Source organism: Lithobates pipiens, unplaced genomic scaffold (genome assembly GCF_037356315.1).
Source record: "Lithobates pipiens isolate NorthernLeopardFrog02 unplaced genomic scaffold, aLitPip1_a1.2 Scaffold_28, whole genome shotgun sequence".
NCBI lineage: Eukaryota > Metazoa > Chordata > Amphibia > Anura > Ranidae > Lithobates > Lithobates pipiens.
In genome coordinates this window covers 192530794-192554527 of record NW_027507789.1, presented here as the reverse complement: position 1 = coordinate 192554527, position 23734 = coordinate 192530794, and the positions used below count along the sequence as shown (strand labels likewise).

The 23734-nt window shown below is 40.8% G+C and overlaps 1 protein-coding gene across 2 annotated transcripts; it reads right to left on the bottom strand.

The window, feature by feature from the left end:
- Nucleotides 1–3561: 3561 nt before the first annotated feature.
- LOC143935963 (proline-rich protein 29-like) lies at nucleotides 3562–21143 on the bottom strand. Of its 2 annotated transcripts, XM_077460207.1 has the most exons (6): nucleotides 20936–21128; nucleotides 13556–13646; nucleotides 11670–11785; nucleotides 8421–8626; nucleotides 6150–6220; nucleotides 3562–5697 (listed from the first exon to the last, which is right to left on the bottom strand). In XM_077460207.1, exons 1-6 carry the CDS (start codon nucleotides 21008–21010, stop codon nucleotides 5666–5668), a joined length of 591 nt encoding a protein of 196 aa, XP_077316333.1. In that variant the 5' UTR covers nucleotides 21011–21128; the 3' UTR covers nucleotides 3562–5665. The 2 variants fall into 2 exon arrangements, with proteins under 2 accessions (XP_077316333.1, XP_077316334.1); XM_077460208.1 differs by lacking the exon at nucleotides 13556–13646 and having other exon boundaries at nucleotides 20936–21143.
- Between the last annotated feature and the right edge of the window lie 2591 nt (nucleotides 21144–23734).

Below are 23734 nucleotides of genomic sequence, written 5' to 3'. Positions count from 1 at the left end.
AGGACTTGAGCCCTTTGCATGTTTGTCACACTTAAGTGTTTCGGAACATCAAACCAATTTAAACAATAGTCAAGGACAACACAAGTAAACACAAAATGCAATTTGTAAATGAAGGTGTTTATTATTAATGGTGAAAAAAAATCCAAACCCTGTGTGAAAAAGTGATTGCCCCCCTTGTTAAAACATACTATAACTGTGGTTGTCCACACCTAAGTTCAATTTCTCTAGCCACACCCAGGCCTGATTATTGCCACACCTGTTCACAATCAAGGCATCACTTAAATAGGAGCTGCTTGACACAGTAAGGTCCACCAGAAGATCCTTAAAAGCTACACATCATGCCGAGACCCAAAGACATTCAGGAACAATTGAGAAAGAAAGTAATTGAGATCTATCAGTCTGGAAAGGGTTATAAAGCCATTTCCAAAGCTTTGGGAATCCAGCGAACCACAGTGAGAGCCATTAGCCACAAATGGCGAAGACATGGAACAGTGGTGAACCTTCCCAGGAGTGGCCGGCCGCCCAAAATTACCCCAAGAGCGCAGCGACGACTCATCCAAGAGGTCACAAAAGACCCCACAACAACGTCCAAGGAACTGCAGGCCTCACTTGCCTCAGTTAAGGTCAGCGTTCATGCCTCCACCATCAGGAAAAGACTGGGCAAAAATGGCCTGCATGGCAGAGTTCCAAGGAGAAAACCACTGCTGAGCAAAAAGAACATCAAAGCTCATCTCAATTTCTCCACAACACATCTTGATGATCCCCAAGACTTTTGGGACAACATTCTGTGGACCGATGAGACAAAAGTGGAATTCTTTGGAAGGTGTGTGTCCAAGTATATCTGGCGTAGAAGGAACACTGCATTTCATAAAAAGAACATTATACCAACAGTAAAATATGGTGGTGGTAGTGTGATGGTCTGGGGCTGTTTTGCTGCTTCAGGACCTGGAAGACTTGCCGTGATAAAAGGAATTATGAATTCTGCTGTCTACCAAGAGATCCTGAAGGAGAATGTCCGACCATCTGTTCGTGTACTCAAGCTGAAACGAACTTGGGTTCTGCAGCAGGACAATGATCCTAAACACACCAGCAAGTGCACCACCGAATGGCTGAAGAAAAACAAAATGAAGACTTTGGAGTGGCCTAGCCAAAGTCCTGACCTGAATCCTATTGAGATGTTGTGGTATGACCTTAAAAAGGCCGTTCATGCTCGAAAACCCTCTAATGTAACTGAATCAGGACAATTCTGCAAAGATGAGAGGGCCAAAATTCCTCCAGGACGCTGAAAAGCCTTATTGCACGTTATCGCAAACACTTGGTTGCAGTTGTTGCTGCTAAGGGTGGCCCAACCAGTTATTAGGTTTAGGGGGCAATCACTTTTTCACACAGGGCCATGATGGTTTGGATTTTTTTTCACCTTTAATAATAAACACCTTCATTTACAAATTGCATTTTGTGTTTACTTGTGTTGTCCTTGACTATTGTTTAAATTGGTTTGATGTTCCGAAACACTTAAGTGTGACAAACATGCAAAGGAACAGGAAATGAGGAAGGGGGCAAACACTTTTTCACACCACTGTATATATTTAATGAGCTCCGACTGCCGGTGAAGACCATCAGATCTGCAACAGGGACATTCTGTTAACTTGTTTATCCTTTCAGGTTATGCTCAAGTGGTAATCCATTGTATATACATACATTTAATACTCTGTTGTTGCCAACTGTCTTAACTGGCATTTCTTGAGGAAGCATACTGCTGAGTTTGTGCTGCTGTTCAAAGCTCAGTTGAACCATTACCTCCTATGTATGACAATATCTTATCTGAAGTATCTCAGTAAACGTTAATAGAATATAAAAGCATTGAGTGTTGTCTTATTACTCAAAGGTGCTGCAATGATGTCTGAACCTAGAGTGTCAGGTGGGTTGGAATGTTTATAGGGTCATGGCGATGCGGATGTGAAGGTAAATCCAAGCAATCCCCAAGGGGGCTATGCTACATTTAGATCAAAGCATGTTTATGTGTTAGAATGGCCCAGTCAATGTCCAGACCTAAATCCAATCAAAAATCTGTGACAAGACTTGAAAATTGCTGTTCACAGATGCTCTCCATCCAATCTGACAGAGCTTGAGCTATTTTGCAAAGAAGAATGGACAAAAATGTCACTCTCTAGATGTGCGAAGCTGGTAGAGACATCTCCAAAAAGACTTGCAGCTGTAATTGCAGCGAAAGGTTGATCTACAAAGTATTGACTCAAGGGGGCTGAATACAAATGCACGCCACACTTTTCCCATATTTATTTGTAAAATATTTTGAAAACCGTTTATCATTTTCCTTCCACTTCACAATTATGTGCCACTTTGTGTTGGTCTATCACATAAAATATCAATAAAATACATTTACGTTTTTGGTTGTAACATGACAAAATGTGGAAAATCTCAAGGGGTATGAATACTTCTTCAGGGTAGTGTGGCTGGAGTTGGACTTTCAGTTTTCATCTCTCACTAAACATCAATTTAAAGCAAAATGTTCACCTAAGACTACCCTTTCCACAGGGGGACAATGGCACTGTGTGATTTCACTGCACAATGAACAACATTGTCCTCCTGTTACAGGAAGCTGAAAAACAACAGATCTCTTGGCAGGATCAACAAGTAAAAAAACGTCAAAGTTATGGGGAAAAACAAAAACTGCTTTGTTACATAGTTGCATAGCTTATAAGGTTTGAAAAAAGAAACAGGCCCATCTAGTTTAACCACTTGCCGACCACGCTATAGCCGAAAGACTGCTACAGCATGGTCTTTCAGTTCTGGGAGGGCATCCATGGATGTCGTTAAATCACTGCTGATCACACATAAACAGACTTGCCAGTTATCAGCTCTCTTTTCCTCATGCGATGTGTCTGTGTGAGAAAAGGAAAGCTGATAACCTGCAAGGTTGTCAGTACATTGTTTACACTGATAATCAGTGCCCTAATTATCAGTGCCACCTCATTACGCCCATCAGTGCAGCCTCATCAGTGTACACCACTGCAACCTCATCAGTGTACACCACTGCAGCCTCATCAGCACACATAGGCTGTATTCTCAGTGAGGTCACTGGTTTCTAGTGAATGGATAGGCTGCATTCTCAGTGATGTCACTGGTCTCTAGTGAATGGATAGGCTGTATTCTCAGTGAGGTCACTGGTCTCTAGTGAATGGATAGCCTGTATGCTTAGTGATGTCACTGGTCTCTAGTGAATGGATAGGCTGTATTCTCAGTGATGTCACCGGTCTCTAGTAAATGGATAGGCTGTACATTCAGTGGGTTCCCTGGTCTCTAATGAATGGATAGACTGTATTCTCAGTGATGTCACTGGTCTCTAATGAATGGATAGGCTGTATTCTCAGTGATGTCACTGGTCTCTAGTGAATGGATAGGCTGTATTCTAAGTGATGTCACTGGTCTCTAGTGAATGGATAGGCTGTATTCTCAGTGATGTCAGTACATGTTAAACAAAACAAAATACTTATTTATATATTTAAAAACAAACTAGCAAAAACACTGCAAATACACTTCACATAATTTTTAAAATTCTATTTTATAAGCATTGTTGTACATTTACACAGATAACAGGAAATTAGTTCCAAATATAAACAACAGTAAATCTTATTAAAAACTAGAAAATGCATTTCCTGGAGAAAATGCGTGGGAATGCTGAATAGCATCAAAACTGCCCCATCATATTGCCCCATCAAAACTGCCCCATCATATTCCTCTATTATAAATCAGTACATGGTGTGTCTGTATGCTCTCCCACTGCCCATCACTGTATATAATAAGCTTTGGTAACCATGGAAACAAAACAGACAACAAAAGCCTGGATACCCTAAATTTAATGAAATTTTCTGACATGATCACTAAACTTAAAGAGCTTTTTCACAAAAACTGTAAACGATATCAAACTAAAAAGATATAGCCATATGAATATTTTGTGAACATTTTAAAGTTTGTTTGGCATCTGTAGGTGAAAGTATGAAGGAGCTGAAACTTTTGGCAGCAGAAGAAGTTTTTATGGATTTTAAGCATGCTCTCATTGACTTCAATGTTAAAAAAAGTGTCAAAAAGCTTAATATTTTTAAAAGTATAAATAGTAGAAAAAAAGTTGAAGAAGAGCACACATCAGCGGAAAGAGCTGAACATTTTAAAAGTTGAATGGCTTTAATTGCTGAAAGTATGCAGTTACGCAGAGCAAAAAAACGTATGGAATAATAAAATTAAAAAGACGATGATGATGATTAATAAATAAAAAAATGAATAACAATAGTGGGACTGCTAAAGCATTCCCACTAACTGGAAAATGCATTTCCTGGAGAAAATGCGTGGGAATGCTGAATAGCATCAAAACTGCCCCATCATATTGCCCCCGTCAAAACTGCCCATCATATTCCTCTATTATAAATCAGTACATGGTGTGTCTGTGCTCTCCCCCACCGCCCATCACTGTATAAGAAGTGTTGGTAACCATGGAAACAAAACAGACAACAAAAGCCTGGATGTCCAAAATTTTATGAAATGAATTTAATGAAAACGAATAACAATAGTGGGACTGCTAAAGCAGTCCTACTAATAAATGATTCAAGACTTGCCATACAAGTTTCAATCTGACTGTACAATCTTATTTTGGTAGATCAAAGGTTAATTGTACATAGATTGTAATGTGTATGGTGAGTCCTAAACAACTCTTCTATTTACAAACTTCTAATGTTAACAAAGTAGGATTTCATTGCTTTGTTCTGTCACAAAGCAAAAAAACTGAGAGAAACCTTACATAGAAGCAGTCACCCTCTGCCCTGAGATAGGATCTCAGCTTAGTCTTCGCGACCCTCAAACTCAAAACCTAACTAGAAAATACATTTCCTGGAGAAAATGCGTGGGATTGCTGAATAGCATCAAAACTGCCCCATCATATCGCCCCATCAAAACTGCCCCATCATATTCCTCTATTATAAATCAGTACATGGTGTGTCTGTGCTCTCCCCCACTGCCCATCACTGTGTATAAGAAGTGTTGGTAACCATGGAAACAAAACAAACAACAAAAGCCTGGATGCCCTAAATTTAATGAAATCTTCTGACATGATCACTAAACTTAAACAGCTTTTTCATAAAAACTATAAAAGATATCAAATGGAAAATATATAGCCAGATAGCTGAATATTTTGTGAACATTTTAAAGTTTGTTTGGCGCCTGTAGGTGAAAGTATGAAGGAGCTGAAACTTTTGGCAGCAGAAGAAGATTTTACGTATTTTAAGCATGCTCTCATTGACTTCAATGTCAAAAAAAGTGTTAAAAAGCTTAATATTTGAAAAAGTATAAATAGTAGAAAAAAACTGAAGAAGAACACACATCAGCTGAAAGAGCTGAACATTTTAAAAGTTGAATGGCTTTAATAGCTGAAAGTATGCAGAAGTTACGCAGAGCCAAAAAACGTACAAAATAATAAAATTAAAAAGATGATGATGATGATGATGATTAATAAATAAAAAACAAATAACAATAGTAGGACTGCTAAAGCATTCCCACTAATAAGGCATGGCAGCTTCCATCTGGGGCTTCTCTCACAGGTCTAAAACTGATTGACTTAATTCCTTGACAGTCATGATGAGGGCCGGCTGAGGCTTGGTCACTTCCTGGCTTCAGTCAGGTCGTAGTACTCTGAAAAGACAAGAGGTCATTGTAAATATGACTTTTAATGTAATGCGTAGTACAGGCACTCTCTCAGCTCACTGATCTGTTTTAGACCCCTTTCATACTGTCAGCATTTTTCAGGTGCTACAGCGCTAAAAATAGCACCTGTATAGCGCCTGAAAAAAGTGGTTCCTTTCACTCCAGTGTGAAAGCCCGAGGGCTTTCACACTGGAGCGGTGCGCTGGCACGGCATCACAAAAAGTCCTGCCAGCAGCTTCTTTGGAGCCGTGAAGGAGCGGTAAACTCACCGCTCCTCCACAGCTGCTCCACTGCTGCTCCCCATTGAAATCAGGCGCTTGCTGACTGATTTAACCCCTTTTTGGCCGCTAGCACTAGGGTGCTAAAACGTCAGTAAAGCTTTACTGCCGAGAGAGCGTAGCAATGCAATGTATCCCAATACATTAAACATAAAAAATTACCTGTGGCTGGAGGAACATCAGCACCAACAGTTCCGGTGGCACTCAGAGGAGGAGGTGGGGGTACAGGCCGCCTGTGGGATAAGACAAAGACCAGTTACCACTCATGTTTGGTGACATCTTTGTTACATGCATTTTAAAGTTCCCTCTCACTACTAAGACCCCTTTCACACTGCCGGCGCCCGGGCGTCAGCGGTAAAGCGGCGCTATTCTGCTGAGAAAGGGTTAGAAACTAGCCACGAAAGGGTTAAAACCACCGCAAAGCACTGCTACAGCAGCACTATTCCGGCGGTATAGCCGCGCTGCCCCATTGATTTCAATGGACAGAAGCGGTGTAGGAGCAGTGTATACACCGCTCCTTCACCGCTCCAAAGATGCTGCTTAGCAGGACTTTTTTTAGCGTCCTGCCAGCACATCACTCCAGTGTGAAAGCCCTTGGGGCTTTCACATTGGAGAGACAGCAGCAGCTGTTTCAGGGCTCCTTGCAGGCGCTATTTTTAGCGCTGTAGCACCTGCAACGTGCCCCAGTGTGTCTTCACCCACACCTTATATCGCATGGTTCAAAAACACTTAATTATCCTTACTTATATCTGGTCCTTCTACATATAAGCCCGAATGGTTGTAAGGAGGTTCCCCATTCTGTCTATCCATCCCCCATGTTGCCCGCTGTGTTAAATGGGCCCCCCAATCAGCTAAAGTTACTGAGCAAATAAAACTAACCTATCTTCTACCCATAAAAAAAAAGTATTAAACAATTATTCTCTGCTTCTTTCACTTCCCCTGAAAAATTCAAAGTTGGGCTCCGTGCAAGACTATACATACTTACCTAACCGGTGAGTCTGAACACTTCTTTCTTCCAGCACTACATGCTCCCCATAGTCTTCAGTATTCCACACTTCCAGAATTGTTTTATGCCCGCATTCTCCACCACTTGCTGTGGCTCTTCCACCAGCCCTGCGTCACTACTGAGTCTTGTAGTGACATAGGGGTTAAAGTCTCTTTACACTAATCTTGTGCTTTGCTCTGGCAGGGCAAAGCAACTGTCAGGGATTGGTGTGACCAAAAATGTGTGGACTGCAACAGAGTGTACCAAACACAGGTAAAGTGTAAATAATATGATTTATTAAAAGATAAGTGAACAACAAAGAAAACGCACCTGCAATACAGTAAATAGCGTAACCCAACCAGTGAATCAACAACCAGTGAACACAAAACAAATAATAGTCTAAATCCAATATGTACAAAGCATTGGATAACCAAATCGTAAATTGTACCAGAGCCAGGGTCAAACACAGGAGATCAAGCAGAGGGGAGCTGGGGTCAAGAGAGGTCAGGGAAAGGGATCTAGGAGACCGACTGAGCGGGTAGGAAGAAATCAGGCTGCAGGATCAGGGTCAGAGTCCAGAAATAGGAGGTGGGATGCAAGCTTCAGGAACACAGATCAGCAGCACAAGATGAAAAAACCAAGGCAAAGTGTAATAGCATTCACCAGGTTTAAATACACCTCTTGCAATCAGCATCAGGGATGATTTCAGCTCCTGACTGCTGAGAGACATCCACTGGTAGACACGGGAACTGCAGCTTAAAGATCTGGGAGCACAGTGCCACCAGCAGGTGAATCCTCTCCTGACCGTCAGCCTCCGACTGCTGAGAGACAACCCCTGGTGGACACCGGAACTGCAGCCCATAGATCTGGGATCCACAGTGTCACCAGCAGGTAAAACCTTTCCTGACAGAAACATTTTATTGAACTGCTGCCCTCCACCAGCTGTTTATTCTTACCTTCCCTTCACTACCCCATTGTTCTGACCTAGTCAGAGCTTACACAGGGCTAGGGACTTTCTCCTTGCCCCCAATTTAAAATACTAGACCTGGCCATGGTTGTACAGGAACCCAGCATTGCATCATGGGAGGGAGGAGAGTGAGTCACAGGGTCCACCACCACACCCTAGAGTACTGCTTGTTTGTGGACCACTGAAGGTAGGCTGCTGGGGAAAAAGTGGAGGGGGAGGGATTGGAAATTACGTGAACCTATTGTTTTGCCCTATTTCACTTTAAATTTTCTTATGCCTATATATATATATTGTTTCTTTTTTTGCACTTTTCGCATCATCTTCATTCAGTACACTGTCTTATGGGTGTTGATCTGCTGGTGGACCCTGTGTACTCACTGTGAAACCCTAATCACCCTGATTGTTCAGAAAAGACTAGCATGGTGTAAACAATGCCTGCATGTTGTAAATACATAAACACAGATACCCAGTTATGTCTTACTGGTCTGTGTTACGCCTCGGGGAAGACGGCTCCATGTCCATATTGAGATGCCTGATGGTTGGCTCACGTTGGGGCATTGGCAGTGGAGCTGGAGGGTAAGCTGGGTATGTCATATAATTTGAATAATTTGATGGGAATGCTTCATAATGGTGATGATACACAATCTGCTCTTCCTCCTCCTCCACTTGTATTGGTACCACGCTGGGCTGAAAACAAAAAAGACATGATGGCACCAAAGTAGGACACCAAACCAAACGTCTATCAAAAGGTCAGAGATATATACTGACTATACATGGACCTGGGTGTAACTGCCAGTTACCTATACATATTGTACTTCCTGCTTTACCATGTTCCAGCTGTCAATTTTTTTTCTTAGTTTTGGAGAAAGGGTTAGAAACCCTGTTAGGTCTTTATTCCTGTCTGTGTCCCCAGAACAATTCCCATTTCTGGTTGTGTCACCAAGAACAGGATGTGAGGAGATATTTCCCAGCCTAAAAAAAAATAAAAAATAAACTGTACAGAAGTTTTTACCCTTCTATACTCTATCCAAAGAAAAGCCTGTGGCCTCTAGCTGGGCTTTAAGTCACCCAAAGACATTAGACGACATCGGACCTGGCTGAACTATCTTAAGCTGGCTATAGAGGGATCATTTTTTTTATTTATTTTTTATTAGCCAGATCAAAAAGACAAAAACAAACAGATTTCTCCCCACAGAGCTACTGTATACTGACAGTAGGGATTTCTCAGCTGTCAGAATACACAGATCAGTGCTGTAGCCGATTGGCTGCATGCATTGATTAAGTGAAAATTTCCCAACATTCCCACTCAAGAGAAGCCGTTCTTTAGATTGACTTTTCAGGAGTGGGATTGGCCAAATACAGCCAGGCTCTGTGTTAACCGGCTGATCTTAGAGTTTGATCCATCTATGGCCGATTGTAGGAAAATTGTATTCCCTGGGGTGGAATTTCTCAGCTAAGCTCTGGAGGCCCCCGGGAGAGTCATCACAGAATGTAAACGCACACACTCTGCCAGTGTAGACATGCAATATAGACTGTGTATGTGTAGAACAGAAACATTTGTTTTGATTCGATTTGTTATTCACAGAAATTAACTCAATTGGTTTAATTTATTTAATTCCTTTTCAGCATTTGTTTAGTTTTTTTTAACTCAATTCAACCGAATTCTGAAAATTTTAATCAATTCAAAATCCATTCGAAATCAAATTTATTCTAATTCTATTTTTATTCAAATTTTATATTCTATTTCTCTCTATTCTATAGGTTTTTTTTCTAGTGTATTCTGTTATTTTCTATTCTATTCTAATCTATTCCCTTCTGTTCTATTCAAATGTATTCTATTCGAAATTCAGATTTTGGAAGAAGGTTATATTCTATTTTATTCTATTCTATTGTTTTATTTTCTATTCTATTCAAATTTCGAATTTCTGAAGAAGGTTATATTCTATTCCATGCTATTGTTTTTTTTCTATTCTATTCTTTTCTATTATTTCATTTTCTATTCCATTCTATGATTTTATTTTCTATTATATTCTAATTTATACTTTTCTATTCTATTTAAATTCAAATTTATTCTATTCGATTTTCGGAAGGTTATGTTCTATTTTATTCTGTTCTATTGTTTTTTTCTATTCTATTCTTTTCTATTATTTAATTTTCAATTCTATTCTATTGTTTTATTTCCAATTCTATTCCTTTATTCATTATTGTATCCCTTTATTTCCTATTCTAGTTTTTTCCAGTCTTTCATTTTGTATTCTGTTTTTTTTTTTACTCTATTATATTCTATTCTATTATTTTCTTTTCTATTCTATTATTTTCTTTTCTATTCTATTTTATTCTCTTCTGAAATTCAAATTTGATTCGAATTTCATCCGTTTCGTTATTTCAGATTCATTTAAATTTGTTATTATTGTAAATCGGAAATTTGTATCCATCTGAATTTCCGAATTATGGAAAATACGTACACATTTCGATTCAGAATGAAACGCACCGCATATGTCTAATGCAATATACACAAAGATATTTCTACTGAATATTCTTGTGGTAGTTAGACTCTTTCAGAAGACCTTCTTATGTTTCTGGATAATTTACTGCTTTTATCAAAATCTATCCTTTCACTCCAACTAAACAATACACACTTCATAGGGCCTGTTCTATAACTGATTTTATCTCAGCAGTTGTCCAGCAAGGATTCTAATTGCAGTGTCTGATATACAGCAATCTGTACAATAAATAAAATCATGGTACAACAAGCCTGAAGAATCAATAAAATTCAAAACTCAATGACTTTCGGGTAAACATTGGAATATATATCAAGATCCGTAATTACTGAAAATAGAAAGTTTCCCTTTTAAAGGGTTTAAAATAATCACACAGACTGGATCGGTATAGTTGTTTTGTCCAGTAACTCAAAGAACAATGTACATACTGCACTAACTAAAAGTAATTAGCAATCATCTCTTATGTCGCGTACACACGATCAGAATATCCGGCGGACTTAGTCCAGCGGACAACCCGCCGGACTCTGCAGCAGAGGTCCGCCAGACTTTCTGAACAAGCAGACCTGCCCACACACACGACACACGGAGGAAATTCTGTTTGTTTTAAATTATTTTAAAAACTTGTGTTGTGTTTTTTTATTTACCCCGCAGACCCCGACAGCCAACCGCAGGGCCCCCCCTTTCCCCAAAGCACCCCCCATGTTGAGTGCACGCGGCCTGGTATGGCTCTACTGACCGGCTGGGCTGCGTGCTCGGATAAGGGTCTGCTATGGACTTTGGGGGAAACCCCAATGCTGTTTTTTAGACGTAGCGCTTCTCCTTTAAATCCATACCAGGTGACGGGTCCAGCGAGGTGTCAATTATGCCGTTGGAGGCGGCGACATTCACTTCCTTCACTAGTCCCGTCTACCTGGAGCCACGTTCAAAATGAACGGACTTTTCTCCGTGTGTGGGCAAGTCCGTTCAGTTCAAAAGTCCGGATTGTCTGCCGGACTGCCGAGTCCGGCGGACAATTTTGAGCCAAAACTTCTTTCTAAGTCCGCCGGACTTTTGGAAAGAAAAAGTCAGCCTGAGCCTACACACGGGCGGATTGTTCGGCGGACTCTGGTCTGCCAGATAGTCCGATCGTGTGTACACGGCATAATTGTTCTAAACTGGTGAATGATTAAATCTGATTGGCTGGTGTGTTTTGGCATTCTGAACATCACAAGTGCAGTTTGGCCACCTACCACTGGGGGAGGCTGTGCTGCCCCATATCCAAAGCTGGACAGAGCTGACATTGCCATATTGTTCATTATGACTTGATGCATCTGGGCGTTCTGTATCATCATCAGATCGACCAAATCTGGGAATAGAAGACATATTTGTTTTCAGGGAGCCATCACACATAACGTAATAAAATATGATTTATGTATATGATGTGACACATTATGTAGGGGAGGTGCAATCCATTGTAACAACGCAAAACACAGTGGTTACTTTTTTTTAATTAAAACTTTATTGACCACTGCAGCTCAACTGACATGGTGAAAAATAGCCCTTGAGCAACTTTTTTTTAGTTATAAAGAACTCTAAAATTCCAAAAAATTGCCAATTCGAAAAAAAATATGTAAATTCGAAACAAATAAGTAAATTTGAAAAAATTCGTAAATTCGAAAAAAACATAAATTCGAGAATTTGAAAAAAAACAATAATTTGGAAAAAAACTTAAATTCGGGAATTCAAAAAAAACGGAAAGGTATTGGAATTTCCTTCCAAATTTGGCTGTTAGGGAACGTAATGAATACGAATTATCCGAAATAACGAATGCTGTATCTAAATGAATGGAACATAACTAATCAATAGTAATAAATTACAATAATAATAATAAAAACTGCAAGTGGCATTCATTATTTTGGATAATTCGTAACTTTGGATAAATTCGTATTCGTTACTAACAGCCAAATTTGAAAGGAGATTCCAATACCTATAATTTAAAGGGTAAGTTCACCTTTACAGAAAACTCTGTAAGTTGAACTTACTCAGGGCCCCCTCCTTGCCCCCCTGGTCCCCTCACCTGGACCGCTGCAATCTCCGGTTCTAAGCCCCGGCATATCCACGTCAGGAGTCCGGGGCTTAGAAACCCTCTATGCAGCCACGCATCTTCTCCATAATTGGCAGGACGAGCTATGCGGCTGCTGATTGATCGGCGCGCCCATGGCACTGACCAATTAGAATGCTCCAAAACAACCCCCTAATGAGGGACGTTTTAGACGTTCAGCTCAGGGGATTTCTAAGCCCCGGACACTGGCGTGGATATAACGGGGCTTAGAACCGGAGATTGCGGCGTTCCAGGTCAGCGGGACCGGGGGGGAGGGGAGGAGGGGGACCTGAGTAAGTTCACCTTACAGAGTTTTCGGTAAAGGTGAACTTAACCTTTAATAGTTAGTAATAGTTAAGTTAGTTAGTTAGTTATTATTTTAGATTTTCAAATTTTCGGGTTTTCGAATTTCCAAATTTTCTGAATTTTTCAAATTTCCAAATTACCAATTTTCTTCGAATTTCAATTTTTATCGAATTTCCAAATATCCGATTATTTTTGAATCTCCCATTTTTTTTTCACATTTTTTTGAATTTACAAATTTTTCAAATTTACGAATTTTTCTGAATTTATTCAAATTTCCCTTTTTTTTTTGAACGCAAAAATTCAAATTTCCATATTATTTTTTAATTTACGAATTGCAATCATAACGGATGACCTGAAAAATGAAAAAAACAAATATGAAAACGAACAAAGTTTTCGGCAATGTACATGTCTAATGGATAGGGGCGTCGCCCCTGCGCCCCGTAAGGAGCGGCCGCCACTGATCACATTGTAATGTGTATCCATAGGGATAAACAGGAATGCTTAGCCAGAAGTCAGTTGGATTGTGGTTGTTGTCCCTCCTGTCTGTTCGGGGCACATTGACAGCGACCAATCGTCTCCATGTTTCTTTTTCTAGCTGTCATCATTTGGTGCTGGTTTAATCTGATTGGTCACTCAAGGCTAATGCTGCTTGACTGCATAAACCTGATAAACAGGCCAAAGTTTTATCCTAAATGATGCTAACCATGAGATAATGTGGACATGTCTCACCTTCTTTGGCGCGGCCTTGTCTGATTGGATACGAGATAGGAGGGATAAAGTCTGTGGAAAGCTGCTGGATTATGGTTGGCTGTTGAGAAACCTTTCAAAAAACATAAATAGGAATGTTTATTTGTTCTTTTGCTTTTCAATACGATCTTTCTATTTGATTTCTAGTTTTTATTTGCGTTTCATGATTTATTATTATTATTATCATAATTTTAGTAAATTTATTGAATAACATATTTCACTATATTAAAATGGTAATAAACGCACTTTTTTTGACTTGTACCTACAGGAAAGCCTATAATAAGGCTTACCTTGTGGGTACAGTGAATATCTCCTAAACTTGTACTGTTTAGGAGATATTCACACTGCATGCAGCCGGTGACGTCACAGAGACGTCACGGCGCATGTGCTCTGAAGGTCCAACATACTGTGCCACACCTTCAGAGCTTGTATCATAAACAGGGGCTCTGTGACATCATCGCGGCTTCGGCCACCCATGTAGACGGTGGTCACGAAGACCTGGTGAAGACAGAAGTCCTTGCAGGACTTACTACTGCTTTTTCTTTTTTTTTTTTTTTTACTCTATGAAGAAATTTGGCTTTATTGGTTGTTTTTTTTTTCCAAAATATTTTTATTTAAAATTTGCAATTTACAAGCCTCAAACAGAACCATACAGGGTTAGATTTACAAAGCTTGTATCTAACCCACTACCAATGTTTGCTTTTACTGCATTGATATTTGATATTACCGTATGTCTTTGTACCTAATATCATGTCGTTTTGATCACATTAACGTATATGTAAATAGGTAACTATAACCAAATTATTCATGTATAGTGGAAGCATATATGAGCAATTTGTATTTAACTGTTAATATAATCAATGAATCTGTATAATAAAAAGTAATAGTATAAGATCTACAATGAAAAATAGAAAACGTAAATAAAAAGAAAAAAAGAAAAAAGAAAAACAGAAATAAAATAAAATAGCATAAAGAAAAATTCTTTATATTCGATCGACAACAAATTATCATTTTTTTCACCGCTATTATTGTTATTCATTTTATTGATTAACATTTATTCAATGTTTTTATTATTATTATCATCATCGCTATTATTATTATTGTTGTTATCATCATCACTATTAATAATAATAATAATAATAATAATAATAACAATAATAGCGATAATGATAATAATAATAAAAACATCATCAACATTATTATTGTTATAATCATCATCAATAATAATAATAATAATAATAGTGATAATAATAATAATAATAATAAAAACATCATCACCATTATTATTGTTATTATCATAGTCACTATTAATAATAATAATAATTATTATTATTATTAATAATTATATAGTATCAATTATTATTAATAATAATAATAATAATAGTGATGATGCTAATAATAATATCATCATCATCACTATTATTATTATTAATTTCATTGAATGACATTTAATTGATTTTCATTGATTATTACTATTATCATCACTATTATTTTTATTAATTTTATTGAATAACCTTTATTTGATGTCTATCTTTTTTAGGAATTATATGCATTTATATTTGTTTATAAGACATTTCTAAATGGAAATAAATACCTGTAATTATTTAAAAAATATAATGCATTAAGGTGGTTTCAGATTCGCTGCATTTAGAAAAAAAATGTAAATCCATGCATCCAGCAGCAGATTAGATACTCTGAACACATCTAAATGCATTTACATTTACCAACAGCAGAAAGTGATCTGAAATCAAAAGTTTGTCATTCCTAGTTCAATTTCTCTTACATTAAAAAAAAAAAAAATGAGGGCTAAAAGGTTTTAGCTTGAGTTGGACTTTCATTTTTTGTCTCCCACCAAACATCTATTTAACCATTTCCTTCCCCCGGAAGGATTTACCCCCTTCCTGACCAGAGCACTTTTTACAAGTTGGCACTGCGTTGCTTAAACTGGTAATTGCGCAGTTATGCAATGCTGTACCCAGAATTTGCGTCTATTTTTTCACACAAATAGAGCATTCTTTTGGTGCTGTTTCATCACCTCTGCGGTCTTTATTGTTAGTGCTATACACAAAAAAAGAGTGTCAATTTTGAAAAAAATATATATATTTTTTGCTATAATAAATATCCGCAAAAATGTTTTTTTTTTTTTTTTTTTTAATCCTTCATCAGTTTAGGCCAATATATATTCTTATACATATATTTTTGGTTAAAAAATATCGAATAAGCGTATATTGATTGGTTTGCACAAAAGTTATAGCATCTACAAACTATTGGAACGATTTATGGTTTGCGCTATACACAAAAAAAGAGCGTCAATTTTGAAAAAAAAAAAATTTTTTTTCCTTTTTGAAAAAAAAAATATATTTTTTACTTTTTGCTATAATAAATATCCCCCAATTTTTTTTTTTTTTTTAAATCCTTCATCAGTTTAGGCCAATATATATTCTTCTACATATTTTTGGTAAAAAAAAATCGCAATAAGCGTATATTGATTGGTTTGCGCAAAAGTTATAGTGTCTACAAACTAAGGGAACGATTTATGGTTTGCCCTATACGTCAATTTTGAAAAAATATATATTTTTTCCTTTTTGCTATAATAAATATCCCCAAAAATGTTTTTTTTTTTTTTTTAAATCCTTCATCAGTTTAGGCCAATATATATTCTTCTACATATTTTTTGGAAAAAAAAAAAAAAAAAAACAAACGCAAAAAAAAATTGCAAAAAACGTATATTGATTGGTTTGCGCAAAATTTATAGCATCTACAAACTATGGGAACGATTTATGGCATTTTTATTATTATTATTTTTTTTTTTTTACTAGTAATGGCAATGATCTGCGATTTTTAGCAGTATTGCGATGGACAGATCGGACACTTTAGACACATTTTTGGGACCATTGACATTTATACAGCGATAATATGCACTGATTACTGTATAAATGCCACTGGCAAGGAAGGGGTTAACACTAGGGGGCGATCAAGGGGTTAAATGTGTGTTCCCTCAGTGTGTTCTAACTGAATGGGGAAAGGGACTGAGTAGGAGAGGAGACATTTCGCTGTTCCTACTTACTAGGAACAAACGACATGTCTCCTCTCCTCTGACAGCACGTGATCGCGCATGGCCGGAGGCTATAGTGACCGCTGGCCACGCACATCGGGACCCCCACCATGCAGCGGGCACATGCTCCCTCCGGGGGCTCTTAAAGAAACCCTGTTTCTGTACAGGGTTTCACGCAGTGCCACAGTATATGTCGGTCTGGAACCGCTTAACCACTTGTCTACTGGGCACTTAAACACCCCTCCTGCCCAGACCAATTTTCAGCTTTCAGTGCTCTCACACTTTGAATGACAATTACTCAGTCATGCAACAGTACTAAAATGATAAAATGAATTTTTTGTCCTTTTTTCCCACAAATAGAGCTTTCTTTTGGTGGTATTTGATCACCTCTGGGTTTTTTATTTTTTGCGCTATAAATGAAAAAAGAAAACGCCTTTTTCTTTGTTTCTGTGATAAAATTATGCAAATTATAAATTTTTCTTCATAAATTTTGGCCACAATTTATACTGCTACATATCTTTGGTAAAAAATAACCCAAATTAGTGGATATTATTTGGTTTTTGTGAAAGTTAGAGAGTCTACAAGCTGTGGTGCGAATCATACAAAATTGATCACATCTGATGTACTGGTGGCCTATCTCATTTCTTGTGACCCGAACAATCCAGGAAAGTACAAATACCCCCCAAATTACCCCTTTTTGGAAAGTAGACATTCCAAGATATTTATTAAGACGCATGGTGAGGTTTTTGATGTCATTTTTCCCCACAATTCTTTGCAAAATTAAGATTTTTTATTTTTTTAATTTTTTTTCCACAAAATTGTCATTTTAATAGGTTATTTCTCTCACATGGAATGTGTATACCACAAAAGACACCCCAAAATAAATTCTGCTACTCCTCCTGAGTATTACGATACCACATGTGTGGGACTTTTTCACAGCCTGGCCAGTTAGAGAGGCCCAACATGCAGGGAGCACCATCACATGTTTTAGGAGCATAAATTACACATCTAACTTGTTGACTACCTATTACACTTTTGAAGGCCCTGGAGCACCAGGACAATGACATGTGGCACTGATGGCAGATGGCACTGATACGTGGCACTGATGACACGTGACACTGATGTGGCACTGATGACAGATGGCACTAATACGGGGCACTGATGACACGTGACACTGATGACAGATGGCACTAATATGTGGCACTGATGACAGATGGCACTTATACGTGGCACTGATGACACGTGGCACTAATACGTGGCACTGATGACAGATGGCACTAATATGTGCCACTGATGACAGATGGCACTAATATGTGCCACTGATGACAGATGGCACTAATACGTGGCACCGATGACACGTGACACTGATGACAGATGGCACTGATACGTGGCATTGATGACATGTGACACTGATAACAGATGGCACGTGACACTGACAGGTGGCACTGATGTCAAATGGCACTGATATGTGGCACTGATGACAGATGGCACTAATATGTGGCACTGATGACAGATGGCACTATGTGACACTGATGACACGTGGCACTGATGACAGATGGCACTTATACGTGGCACTGATGACAGATGGCACTGACAGGTGGCACTGGGGACAGGTGGCACTAGGGACAGGTGGCGCTGGGGGCGGATGGCACTAGGGGCGGATGGCACTTTATTTTACTTTTTTTTTTTTTTTTTAACTTACAGCCGCTGCAGTCGTTCATTTCTCCCTCTTCACACGCTGTCTGTGTGAGGAGGGAGAGCGGCGATGAGAGATGATCTCATATGTTTACATATGAGATCATCTCTCATTGGACACGCCACTCTCGCTATAAACGGCCGCTGTGATTGGCCGTTTACAGCGATCTGTGACTGGCTGTGTCCAAGGGACTTCCCCTCTGCGCACTGTAGCTGCTGACTTTTAATAGGGACACTTACCTGTCCAACGATCCTGCGATGTCGGCCACCCCGTCCATCGGATTGGCTGCTGGCGCTTCCATCCTAACAAAGGGAAACAGGCAGTGGAGCCTTTCGGTTTCACTGCCCATTTCCTACTGCGTATGCGCAAATCGCGTGGCACTTTGTGAATGGCCCCATTGTCTTCTGGGATACACACATGTTCCAGAAGGCAACAGGGCTGCTCACCGAAGAGGAGGAAGCGCCGCGGAATAGGAAGAGGCAGATTAGGAAGACTGCCTAGCAACAGAGGCGATTTAGTTCGCATTGTGCGCTATACAAGTATTTCATTCATTCATTCATTCAACAGTGTTTCAGGTAAGTGAAAAAAACAATGTTATGGGGAAGTAGAAAACAAAACTGCTTTGTTACATAGTTTTCAAGGATTGAAAAAAAAAAGAAACAGGTCAATCTAGTTTAACCATTATGTGTACATGTGTGTGTGATTTGTATTGTCTAATTCCTAGAGACCTGTTTGGCTGAGATCATAGACATAGCTCCCGACTGTCCCTGATTTGGAGGGACTGTCCCTGATTTGGAGCAATGTCCCTCTCTCCCTCATTTGTCCCTCATTTTGGTCTGATCTATACAGTTGTATATAAAATTTACTTTTTAATATATGAAAAAGTGTTTTCCATCGCTAAACCTTTCATCCAATTTCTAAATTGCTGCATTTGTAAATTTCAAAAGCCAATATACAGGAATAGTAGTGGTAAAAAAGGACTCGTGGGTTTAACCAATCTTGTTTCTTTGTACAATTCTCCTTTAAGGGGCGTGCCAGGGGGTGTGTCCTATGCCTGCATACTTTTGCTGATAGGTGTCCCTCATTCCCATCTTAAAAGGTTGGGAGGTATGCACAGACATGGCATGTGTTTTGCACCACATTGCTGTGCATATCACATGTGATGTCTGTCCAATGCAAAAATTCGCCTCGCATTCGCACCAAACTGGTGCAGGACCCTTTTTTTTGGAATTGGATTGCATGGGTGTTGGCATAATTCCTGGCTCCATTTTTAGTGACCTACAAGCATCCCAACAAAACTTTATCACAGGAGGAAATCTGCAATGGGGACACAGACAGCAATAAAAACTATGTGTGTGTGTGTGTGTGTGTGTGTGTGTGTGTTTGTGTGCTGTCCCTATTGGGAGAATGTTCCCTGACTTCCTGTCTTGGTGACAACGCTTTCATCAGAACAGGAAGTCAAGAGAAATAATTATTACTATACAGAATTTATATGGCGCCAATAGTTTGCACAGAGCTTTACAACATGGGGGCAGACAGTACAGTTACAATACAATTCAATACAGGAAGGATCAGGGGGCCCTGCTCATTAGAGCTTACAATCTAGAAGGGAGTCATGGGTTGGTTCTCATTCTTTCCTTTTTGGCTCCATTCACGCCGTTCAACTCCAAAGTTGTGCTGACTTTGGAGTGCAACTTTGATGCAACTTTGGTTGGGTGCAGCTGGGATACAACTCTGGCTTTGAGGCTAGGTTTCCACTATTGCGACACCAAAGTCATGCGATTTACAGTGTGACTTTTTTAATGCAATTTTGATGCGAATGTCTTTTGACTAGTGAGAACCAACACCGAAGTCAGGACAAAGTAGTGCAAAAACCTTTTTTGGAGTCTCTGCAATTTGAGTCGCACCAATTAGAACAGGGACCATTGAAATACATGGTTTTTGACTTGTCATGCGACTTCACATGTAATACTTCATATTGCCATCGCACACGTTCCTGGTCGGATACTGGTTCAAGTCACAAAGTAGATATTTGCCAGCACACCAAGGATCAGCACAAAGCGGCATCCAAATGGGTAGTTAAGTGCATGATCATAACACAAGAAAGGTGCAACGTTTCAGAGTCACGCAGGACCCCTTTGTCAGGCATGCGACTTCACATGTGTCGCACAACAACTCGCAGTAGTAGAAACAGAGCCTGACCAATGTTAATGGACAACTGTTGCATTGTATAACATTCAGGTTCGACTTTCATGCAACTTTTGAGGGTTAACATTGAAGTCTTTGCCCCTCAAGTCACATGAAAGTCGGACCAAAGTAGTGCATGAACTACTTTGAAGTTGCTGCAACTTTAAGTCATACATATATGAATGGTTATCATTGGAAAACATGGGGAACGACTTGTCATGCAACTCTGATGTCCAAAGTTGCATGACAAGTCGCACAAGTGTGAATAGAGCCTTAGGTTTAAGAAACATTTTGAGATATTTTAACAGAGCAAAGTAAAATGATAGTGTACAAAGAGAAAACAAACAGATCCCCGTAAATAGGAGTGATCAGAGCTAAGTGATTGGCTGCTTAGCATGAAATAAGCTGTTCTCAGGGTACTCACCATAGGAGGGATGATGTGGACTCCAGGGTAAGGATTGCTGTATAGATTGGGGTCTGTAGGCCAGTGCTGGGACATAGTAGAAGTCAGGGATGGTGATGATGGAGGAGAGCACAGAAGGCTGACGCTCAGATCTCATTGACGGAAGCTTGGTCTACAAGGATCGGTGGCTGCTGTGGAGACGGTGTATACACAAACAGCCTGGAGCATATTTGCTGTGTACACAATTACACCACACTGTAATTTAATAGCACATGGCTGTCTGCTAGGATCAGATGATCGCTTGGCTTCAAACCCGTCTGGAGCCTCCATGATAGCAAGGCGTGAATGTTTAAAGCGTTTCTAACCCCCAAGAACCAAGATCTCATTTATCACAGCTTACAGGTCCTTAGATGTGGCGTCTAAAATTATTTTCTTTATTTAAGGCTTCTTTCCTTTCTTTTCACCTGGTGATCCTGCCAGTAATACACTTCCTGTCGTAGGGTGACAATACTCACTCCCCGTACTGTATATATTATACCTCCCAACATCAGAAGCTGAGAAGGAGATACAACCTGGAAAGGAGGAAACATGCGGCATGCAGTATGTGTACAGCATTGAAAACTGAGTGTGGCGAAGTTGGGTTTAATATTAGGCGTGCCCCAATGTAACATTTATATATATAGTGATAAATACAGTGTTTAATGGGGGGGGGGGCACATGGGGTATTGGTGCTCTATGAAAGAAGAGGGGGGATACAGTAACCTGTGGCGGGAGAGGGGGGACACTGGTATTCTGTGGAGGAAGAGGGGGGACACTGATATTCTGTGGAGGGAGAGGGGAGACACTGATATTCTGTGAAGGGAGAGGGGGACACTGGTACTCTGTGGAGGAAGAGGGGGAACACTGGTACTCTGTGGAGGGAGACGGGGGACACTGGTACTCTGTGGAGGGAGACGGGGGACACTGGTACTCTGTGGAGGGAGACGGGGGACACTGGTACTCTGTGGAGGGAGACGGGGGACACTGGTACTCTGTGGAGGGAGACGGGGGACACTGGTACTCTGTGGAGGGAGACAGGGGACACTGGTACTCTGTGGAGGGAGAGGGGGACGCTGATATTCTGTGGAGGGAGAGGGGGACACTGGTACTCTGTGGAGGAAGAGGGGGGACACTGGTACTCTGTGGGGGAAGAGGGGGGACACTGGTACTCTGTGGAGGAAGAGGGGGGACACTGGTACTCTGTGGAGGAAGAGGGGGGACACTGGTATTCTGTGGATAGAGAGGCGGGGACACTGGTACTCTGTGGAGGGAGAGGGGGGACACTGGTACTCTGTGGAGGGAGAGGGGGGACACTGGTACTCTGTGGAGGGAGAGGGGGGACACTGGTACTCTGGGGAGGGAGAGGGGGGACACTGGTACTCTGGGGAGGGAGAGGGGGGACACTGGTACTCTGTGGGTGGAGAGGAGACACTGGCACTCTGTGGAGGGAGAGGGGAGACACTGGTACTCTGTGGAGGAAGAGGAAGCACTGGTACTCTGTGGAAGAATAGGGGGGATACTGGTACTCTATGGACGGAGAGGGGGGACACTGGTACTCTATGGACGGAGAGGGGGGACAGCGGTACTCTGTGGAGGGAAAGGGGGGACACTGGTACTCTGTGGAGGAAGAGGGGGGACACCGGTACTCTGTGGAGGAAGAGGGGGGACACTGGTACTCTATGAAAGAAGAGGGGGGACACTGGTACTCTGTGGAGGGAGAGGGGGGACACTGGTACTCTGTGGAGGGAGAGGGGGGACACTGGTACTCTCTGGAGGGAGAGGGGGGACACTGGTACTCTCTGGAGGGAGAGGGGGGCACTGTTACTCTGTGGAGGGAGAGGGGAAACACTGGTATTCTGTGGAGGAAGAGGAAGCAGTGGTACTCTGTGGAGGAATAGGGGGGACACTGGTACTCTGTGGAGGGAGAGGGGGGACACTGGTACTCCTTTAAGGAGGCGTGGCAAGAGGTGTGCCCTATGCCTGTATACATTTGCTGATAGGTATCCCTCATTCCCATCTCAAAAAGTTGGGGGGTATGCATCCTGGACATGTGGCGACCCTATATATGTCCCTTGTATGGCAAGTGAGGATGAGCTCAGGCGTGCTCCAATTGCAGAGCCCGCCAGGAAGTCGGCACAGTGCTGTGTTAATCACAGGCAGTGAGACATTGCCCTGATGCACGGCTGCAGAGATCGGACAATGTCTCACTGCCTGTGATTAGCGCGGCGCTGCGCCGACTTCCTGGCGTGGAGCATACGAACACGCCTGAGCTCATCCCTAATAGCGAGGAACGCTTATGATTGGATCAGTACAATGACAACTTCCTGGTGGGATCACTCAGGTGGGTTCAGCCTCTGATCCAAAGGTTAAAGTGGAGTTCCGCTTAAAAAAAAAAATTTTAAAATTAAAAGTCAGCAGCTACAAACAGTGCAGCATCTGACTTTTAATAATCAGACACTTACCTGTCCCAGGGTCCAGCCAGGCAGGGGATTGAAAGCCTCGCTTGTCTCCCCCTCCACTCGGTGGTGCCGGCATTTTAACTGTGGCTTCACAGCCGGGCACACAAAGCACATGCGCGAGCCGCGCCGCGCACCGTCACTGGCCGCGCAAACATCAGGGACCTGTCACGTGTCCCAGATGATTGCGTAGAGGGAGGGGAGAGAGGCGATCTCCCTTCCTGCGCCGAGGGAAGTGATGTCAGGAGCCCAGGCGCTGAAGGAGGCAGACTACGAGGCACCAGATAGCAACAAGCATAAAAGGGTAAGTAAAAAAAAATTAAAA